We start from the raw sequence: 9,187 nt of genomic DNA on the forward strand, positions 1-9,187 counted from the left end.
TGCACCAAAAGAAAACCAGTAGTAGCAGCTTGAACTAACACAACCATTGTCTTGAACTAACTTGTCTTCAAATTAACACAGATCAAAGCAAACACTAGCAGAAACAGAAAACATAGTCTTCATAGCAAATTATAACACACCATAGCAGAGTCTTCAACAACTACTAACTCCTCCCCCTTTTTAGCACAAATTTGGCAAAGAGTGTCCAAATACAGCCAAAAGAAAAAGTAGCAAAACACATAAATAATCATTCTTCAGAGCTGGAATCCTCGTCAGTGTCTTCTGTACTTTCTTTAGATCCTTCCTCTTTTTCAGTGCTCGCTTCCTGAGTAGCAGTAACAACACCACTTGGCTCACCCCCTTGACCTCCTTCCTCTTGAAGTTTGAGGAGCAAAGCATCAACCTTCAACTTCCTTGCAGTGCTGATCATGATAGTCTCCTGCAAAGCCATAGAGACTTCCTGCAATTCAACAACAATGGCCTTAGTGCCAGATTCACTCATAGGTGTAGGGGCAGAAGTTCTGCTAGATGGCATAGCAATGTCTGGGACATGCGTCTCCATGAACAAACGATGATCTAGGGTAATTGGAACACCCTTGGGCATAGCAACCTCATCAGCCCTGATGATCTGAGGATGCTGTTGAAGGATGATCATGGTAAGAAGAGATGGAAATGAGATGGGCAGCTACACATCACAAGTGTCAGCATGTTGTAATGTCTGCTCAAACACAAAAGAACCAAAATCAAAATCAGCAGAAGTGCCAATTTGGTAGATCAACTTGGCAAGAGTAGCAAAAACTCCAGAAGTATGTTGGGTAGGAACCCAATTCACATCTCCAATCTTGTTAAGGATTGCATACTCCATACTATGATTTCCAGTGGATAACAACTTCTTGATAGGCCACTTCTTGACTTGGCCAGGAGTAATTTCCTTGGCGATCACATCCAAGGACATATCCTCATCAACACATTCAACAACACTTCTTCCAAGTGCTTCGTTGATCACAGCAGGTGAGAACTCAACACACTTATCCCTCACATACACCTTTCTGAACTCAACACTTTCAGGAAGTCCCACTTCCACAGAAAGATTCACCAAAAATTCCTTCACCAGCCTTTCATAACACCTTCCAACCTTGAGAATGGTCTTCATCAGTCCAGCCTTCTCAATGAGTGCAACCACTTCCTTGCACTCAAGCACATCAGAGCCAACTTCCCTATCCTTGTCAATTTTGCGTTGACACACATACTTCCACTTCTGGACATTTCCTTCAGCATGGAAAGACACATTGTCAATAGAAACAACATGGACATTATGAGGAAAGCGTTTTCCTGCATACTTCTTCTTCTCAGAAGGCAAGATGTCATCGACATCCTCCTCAACATCAGACCCAGATTCCTCAGCAGCAACTGGAACCTTCTTCTTCTTGGCACTCTTGGCTTCAACCTCCTGTTGCTTACCTTTTCCCTTCACATCTACTTGCTTAGACTTGGAAGTTGCTGGAGTGGTCTTCGAATTATCCTTTGGAGCAGGAGATTCTTCAACATCTGGAACCCTTCTTTTTCTCTTGATCCTAGCAGCAACACTATCAAGGAGAGAAGCTGTTAAGGTAACATCATCAGAATCATCATCAAAGATGTTCTGAACAGAGGCTGGAGCTTGACTTGATTCCTTGGACTGAGAGTCATCAGTGGACACATGCACTGGATCTTCCTCTTTTGAAGGGAAAGAGTGTTAGATCAAGTTTTGATCTAGTAGTACAACTCTATATTTTGAAGATTAGAAGTTAACTATTAAGTATGAACAATTATGGTACTCTAACGTTGTTTTCTGAGTGTTCAAATGACAGGCCAAGACTCTGGTCCTATCTCACATGATTCAGAAGTACAATACTCAAAGAGTAACCTCTGCAACGCTTTCGCACGTACTATGTTCAAACTGAACAGTAGATCAAGCTTCATAAGATCTGAAGATTATAAAGCTCCGATATGGATTCAGCTCACTAGAAGCACCGAAGGATCAGACGCTCTGAAGGATCAGACGCTCTAAAGGATCAGAAGCTCTGAAGCATCAGAAGCTGAGCAGTAAAGACTCTGAAGTCCAAGAGTAAGCTGGCTCTGAAGAGTAAGTGCTTTTCCTCTGAGTCCAGAAGCAGAAGGTACAAAGGTCAGAGGATCCAAGCTTCCCTCTGACTCTGATCATCAAGCTTCACAAGTTCCAAGATGAAGCATCACTCTGATCAGAAGTAAACAAGGTTGAAGGTCATGTCGCTATTCAAAGTAGAAAAGCAATTGTACCATTCCTGACGACCTTACCTAACTGATTCAGCCACAGCAGAACCTGGAAATTCCAAATCTGCCCTCCAACTGTAGCATCTCCATGCAACGTTCAAACCCTAATCCTTGGAATATATAAAGAGGCTGAAGATTGAAAGATGCCGCCTAAGAAACTTGTTTACGCGCAAGCAAAAATTCAAATATCTTCTTAGCAATCTTTCTTCAAACAGAACTAAGTGTGTTTACTATCAGCTTTCCAAGAAGCATTTATTTGTAAACCCTAAACCTTCAAATAGTTGTTTGATTTACCTTTAGGAGATCAAGGTTGATCGGATCGTAGAGAAGACTAAGAGAGTGAATCTTAGTGTTAGCTAAGTCAGTGTATTGTTAGTCACTTTGCAGCTAGCAAGTGCAGTTGTAACAAAACTCTGATTAGTGGATTTCCTTCATTCTAAGAAGGAAGAAATCACCTTAACGTGTGGACTGGATTAGCTTGAGGGATTTATCAAGTGAACCAGGATAAAATCATCTGTGTGCTTTCCTTATATCTTATCTCTTATCTCTGCACTTTTATCATTGGTGATTGAAGAGATTTATTTAAATCTCAAGTGGGTTAAGTTTTTAGTATAAAACGCTATTCAAACCCCCATTTCTATCGTTTTTCATACCTTCAATTGGTATCAGAGCACAAGTTCTGATTACCACACCTAACAATGTTCAGTGATCCGGGCCGGTGTGAAAAACTAAAATGGCTGCCACCATTGAAACGCAAAAAGATGTCTACAGTGAAAAGACTCCTATGTTTGATGGGCAAAGATTTGAGTACTGGAAAGACAGGATTGAAATTTTTTTTCTGGGCTTTGATGCAGATCTCTGGGATATTATAGTGGATGGCGGCTACGAGCGTCCGTTGATGTTGATGGCAAGAAGATCTCCAGATCAGAGATGTCTGCAGAACAAAAGAAGCTTTACTCACTGCATCATAAAGCTAGAACTATTCTTTTAAGTGCTATTTCTTATGAAGAATATCAAAAGATCACAGACCGTGAGTATGCTAAGGGTATCTTTGATTCATTGAAGATGACCCATGAAGGAAACAAGAAGGTGAAGGAGTTAAAGGCGTTGGCCTTGAATAGAAAGTATGAATCCTTCCAGATGGAATCCAGTGAGTCCATTGAGGACATGTTCTCCAGATTTCAGCTACTCATTGCTGGAATTAGACCTCTCAACAAGAGCTACACAACTGCTGATCATGTCAAGAGAATTCTGAGAGGCCTTCCTGAAAGCTGGATGCCTCTGATAACTTCATTGGAGCTTACAAGCATACTGAAGTGTCATGAACAGAAGCGTTCTGAACATCAGGATCAGAAGAAGAAGTCTATTGCCTTAAAATCCAAATCTGAAAAGGCTAAAGCTCTCTAAGCAGAAGAAGAATCTGAAGAAGCCTCTGAAGATTCTGATGAGGATGAGCTGACTCTGATCTCCATAAGGCTTAACCGCATCTAGAAGCACAGGCAGAGCAAGTGCAAAGGCTCTGGAAAGAATGAATCTTCTTCTGGTCAGAAGAAGTCTTCATCAAAGGAAGTCACATGCTTTGAATGCAAAGAATTAGGGCACTACAAGAGTGATTGTCCTAAGCTGAAAAAGGACAAGAAGCCAAAGAAGCATTTCAAAGCTAAGAAAGGCCTTATGGTGACTTTTGATGAATCAGAGTCAGAGGATGTTGACTCTGATGGAGAAGTTGTTGAAGGACTCATGACTATTGTCAAGAACAAAGAAGCAGAGTCAAAAGAAGCAACTAACTCTGAATCAGCATCAGAGGAAGATCCAGACTCTGACGATGAAAATGAGGTATTCGCTTCTTTCTCAACCTTTGAACTAAAATATCCTTTGTTTGATATCATGGATAAATATAACTCTCTCTTGACTAAGCATAAAAGGTTGAAAAAGGAATTTACTACTGTTTCTGGACCAAGTAGAAATGAGCCTCCTATGCCTAAGGCCAAACCTCTGCATGAACATTTTGTACCCTCTGGTACTATTTTGCCTGAATCATTTCCTGCTAAAGTTGCAAAACCCTCTCGTAAAAAGGGAACTTCTTCGGTGCTTAAATATCATGCTCAAATTCCCTTATGTTATCATGTTGAGAAACCCAAGGTCATCAGAACCTCTGGGGTAACTAACAAGAAAGGACCTAGAAAATGGGTACCTAAGGATAAGATTATCTATGTTGCAGATATCCTTGATCGCTCCACTGAAACACCAATCATGGTATCTGGACAGTGGATGCTCGCGTCACATGACGGGAGAAAGGCGTATGTTCCAAGAGCTAAAACTTAAGCCTGGAGGCGAAGTTGGCTTTGGAGGAAATGAGAAGGGTAAAATTGTTGGTTCTGGTACTATTGGTGTTGATAATAGTCCATGCATTGATAATGTTCTGTTGGTAGATGGCTTAAATCATAACTTATTGTCTATAAGTCAATTAGCTAACAAGGGTTATGATATAATCTTCAATCAAAAGTCTTGCAGGGCTGTAAGTCAGATCGATGGCTCTGTTCTGTTTAACAGCAAGAGGAAGAACAACACTTATAAGATCAGACTATCTGAGTTGGAAACTCAGAAAGTAAAGTGCCTTCTGTCTGTTAATGAAGAGCAATGGGTGTGGCATAGACGGTTAGGGCATGCCAGTATGAGAAAGATTTCTCAGCTGAGTAAGCTTGACCTTGTCAGGGGCTTACCCACTCTGAAGTTCTCTTCAGATGCTCTTTGTGAAGCATGTCAGAAAGGAAAATTTACAAAAGTCTCCTTCAAGGCAAAGAATGTTGTTTCCACCTCAAGGCTGTTGGAACTTCTGCATATCGACCTTTTTGGACAAGTGAAAACTGAGTCTATAGGTGGCAAAAGATATGGGATGGTCATTGTTGATGACTATAGCCGCTGAACATGGGTAAAATTTCTATCCCACAAGGATGAGTCTCATTCTGTGTTCTCTACCTTTATTGCCCAAGTGCAAAACGAGAAGGCTTGCAGAATTATGCGTATCAGAAGTGATCATGGTGGACAGTTTGAGAATGACAAGTTTGAGAGTCTGTTTGATTCCTATGGAATTGCACATGATTTCTCTTGTCCTAGAACTCCTCAACCAAATGGGGTTGTTGAGAGGAAGAATAGAACTCTTCAAGAGATGGCTAGAACCATGCTTCAAGAAACTGACATGGCAAAGCACTTCTGGGCTGAGGCAGTAAACAAAGCATGTTACATTCAGAATAGGATCTCTATCAGACCAATTCTGAATAAGACTCCTTATGAATTGTGGAAGAAAGTAAAACCCAACATTTCTTACTTTCATCCTTTTGGTTGTGTTTGTTATGCTTTGAATACTAAGGATAGATTACATAAGTTTGATTCTAAATCTTCTAAATGTTTATTACTTGGTTACTCTGAATGATCTAAAGGTTTTAGAATTTATAATACTGATGCTAAAACTATTGAAGAATCTATTCATGTAAGATTTGACGATAAGCTTGACTCTGATCAGTCAAAGCTAGTTGAAAAGTTTGCAGATATGAGTATTAATGTTTCTGACAAAGGCAAAGCTCCAGAGGAAGCTAAGCCAGAGGAAGACTCTCCAGAGGAAGACTCTCCAGAGGAAGTTGGTCCCTCTGATTCACAGCCTCAGAAGAAGAGCATAATTGTTGCCTCTCACCCTAAGGAGTTGATTCTGGGAAACAAAGATGAACCAGTCAGAACAAGATCGGCATTCAGACCCTCTGAAGAGACTCTACTTAGTCTGAAGGGATTGGTATCCTTAATTGAACCAAAATCAATTGATGAAGCTCTTCAAGACAAAGACTAGATTCTGGCAATGGAAGAAGAACTGAATCAATTCTCCAAGAATGATGTTTGGAACCTTGTCAAGAAACCTCAAGGCGCTCACATCATTGGAACAAAATGGGTGTTCAGAAACAAGCTGAATGAAAAAGGAGATGTAGTTAGAAACAAAGCAAGGCTAGTTGCTCAAGGCTACAGTCAGCAAGAAGGAATAGATTAGACTGAAACATTTGCTCCAGTAGCAAGATTGGAAGCAATCAGACTGCTGATTTCATTCTCAGTGAATCACAACATAATTCTTCATCAGATGGATGTTAAGAGTGCCTTCCTGAATGGATACATCTCAGAGAAGTGTATGTGCACCAACCTCCTGGCTTTGAAGATGAGAAGAACCCTGACCATGTTTTCAAATTGAAGAAATCTCTCTATGGTCTGAAGCAAGCTCCCAGAGCATGGTACGAGAGACTTAGCTCATTCCTTCTGGAAAATGAGTTTGTAAGGGGTAAAGTAGATATGACTCTCTTTTGCAAATTTATGTTGATGATATTGTATTTAGATCTGCTAATCCATCTCTTTGCAAAGAATTTTCTGAGATGATGTAGGCTGAATTTGAAATGAGTATGATGGGAGAACTCAAGTACTTTCTGGGAATACAAGTTGATCAAAAACCAGAAGCTACTTACATCCATCAGAGCAAGTACACAAAGGAACTTCTGAAGAAGTTCAATATGACAGAATCAATAATTGCTAAGACTCCTATGCATCCTACATGCATTCTGGAGAAAGAAGATGCCAGTGGAAAAGTATGTCAGAAGCTCTATCGTGGAATGATAGGTTCACTTCTATACTTAACTGCATCTAGGCCAGATTTTCTGTTTAGTGTAGACTTATGTGCTCGATTCCAATCAGATCCTAGAGAAACTCACTTAACTGTCGTTAAGAGAATTCTCAGATATCTGAAAGGTACCACTAACCTTGGCTTGATGTACAAGAAAACATCAGAGTATAAGCTTTCAGGTTATTGTGATGCTGGAGATAGAACTGAAAGAAAGAGTAATTCTGGAAATTGTCAATTTCTGGGAAGTAACTTAGTCTCATGGGCAAGCAAGAGGCAGTCTACTATTGCACTATCCACTGCAGAGGCAGAATATATCTCAACAGCTATATGCAGGACTCAGATGCTCTGGATGAAACATCAACTAGAGGATTATCAAATCCTTGAGAGCAACATTCCAATTTATTGTGACAACACTGCTACAATTTCACTTAGTAAGAATCCAATCGTACTCAAGGGCTAAACACATTGAGGTAAAGTATCACTTTATTAGAGATTAGGTTCAGAAGGGCGTACTTCTTCTGAAGTTTATTGATACTGACCATCAATGGGCAGATATCTTCACAAAGCCCTTAGTAGAGGATAGATTTAAAATTATACTGAAAAATCTGAATATGGACTTTTGTCCAGTATGAAGATGAATCAGAACCTCTGACTATGATGCTTCCTCATCAGAAGATGTCTAGTTCAGAAGGTAACTCAGTCAGAAAATAAGTACCCATTGGTGCTTACTCTGAGACGAGACAGTAAGCGTGTGTCAGTTACTTTGATACATCGTTCCTTGTGCCCGTGCTGACAATGCGTTGTAATTAGTGTTGATGTGATTTTTCTCCACCGTGTGATTTGTGTATTAACTGTTCATAATGATGTTCTTAGTTTTCAACCGTTGATTTTACTTTTGCTTTTACAATCAACAACGGTTACTTTCTAAAACCACTACGCACACACGTTCTCCATCATTCACATCTTTTGCTTCTCTCTCCTGTTTGCAAAACCATCATTCTCTTCGATTCTTTCTCGATTTCACTCATATCTCTGCTACCCAAACCGCCTACCTTCAACAATGGCGAATTCTGAAAGAGCTGACTCCGGTGAAAAGTCCGATTCCGCCGATGGAAGAGTATTTCCAAGAATGGTTGTGGGTCTTCCAACAGGGCAAGTGGGTCCTGTTCTGCGTCCTAGATCGACTGAGGGTGCTCAAGCACAAGTCCAAGACGCGGAAGATGTTGTTCCCTTATCCTAGAGAAGATGTGCAGTTACCTGCGTTTTCCCTCCAGAAGATCTCCAAGTTCTTGCTGAATGGAGATTTGACCTAGACAACATTGTTGACAATGGAGTTGATCTTCGTCCTGAAGGTCAAGCTCAAGGCTGGGAAGGGTATTTCCAAAGACTTCATGGTCCAGTCTATGATAAACTCGTGAAGGAATTCTGGAAGCACGCTGACTGCAATGAACATCAAGTAGTGTAATTTGTCCTGGGGAAGAGGATCATCATTTAAAGTCGTTTGTAAGGCTTCTGGGTGCAAAAACAAGCAATGGCTACACATTCCAGTTGCAGGAATCAAAAGTCAAACCAAAAACCAAAGAGGCAGTCAACATGGCTCTTTATTCTACATGGAAGCCAGGGGAAAATGTCTGCAAGACCAAGGATCTTCATCCTGAATTGAGAATCTGGCACAAGATTCTGCTAAACTGCATAAATCAAAGGCCAAAGGGGAGCTCTCCAGATTATATCAACTTCACCCAGAAGGTGTTACTTTTCTTCATCAAGGAGCACCGCAAAGTTTGCCTGCCCTACTTTCTCTTTGCCTATCTGAAGGAGTGCATCAAGAAGTCAAGAACCACTGCTTCACCCAAGTCTGCAATCAAATACATACCATTTGGCATACTACTTTCTGACTTCTTCATAGAGAGCAAACTGATAAAGGCTCTACAAAAATTAGGATGCACTGAAGACTTGACAACAATTACTGGGGATGTCTCCACTTCTACTTCCATGAAGAGAATGGGTGTAAGGCCCTAGACTTGTCTTAGTGCCATTTATGCAAAACTTTGAATAAAATGAATTTTTAAGTTAAGTTTGAAGGTTGACAGATTCCTCCTGTCAACTTGTGTGATTTTTTATAGGGTCTTAACGACCTCATTTAGGAAAACTTCCTTCATGAGCGTCGTAGCCCTTTAAGTTAAGAAAATTCTCCAAGTGGTTTCGCGTTAATCCGATGTCTGTAGCTCCAGATATTCGAGA

The 9,187-nt window shown here is 40.5% G+C and overlaps 1 protein-coding gene across 1 annotated transcript; it reads right to left on the reverse strand.

Moving 5' to 3' along the window:
* Nucleotides 1–685: 685 nt before the first annotated feature.
* On the reverse strand, nt 686–8,940 carry LOC130736442 (uncharacterized). The gene is made up of 2 exons (XM_057588276.1): nt 8,820–8,940; nt 686–1,716 (listed from the first exon to the last, which is right to left on the reverse strand). The coding sequence occupies exons 1-2, from the start codon at nt 8,938–8,940 to the stop codon at nt 686–688; spliced, it is 1,152 nt and encodes a 383-aa protein (XP_057444259.1).
* Nucleotides 8,941–9,187: the final 247 nt, after the last annotated feature.

Source organism: Lotus japonicus, chromosome 2 (genome assembly GCF_012489685.1).
Source record: "Lotus japonicus ecotype B-129 chromosome 2, LjGifu_v1.2".
NCBI lineage: Eukaryota > Viridiplantae > Streptophyta > Magnoliopsida > Fabales > Fabaceae > Lotus > Lotus japonicus.

Excerpts from the sequence above, each read along its gene's own strand:
- LOC130736442 (XM_057588276.1), bottom strand. The coding sequence starts at position 8,940 with ATGGAAGTAGAAGTGGAGACATCCCCAGTAATTGTTGTCAAGTCTTCA. Across the intron at positions 1,717-8,819 it reads AGAAAGTAGTATGCCAAATG|AGGAAGATCCAGTGCATGTG; the intron begins GTATGTATTTGA and ends TCCCTTCAAAAG.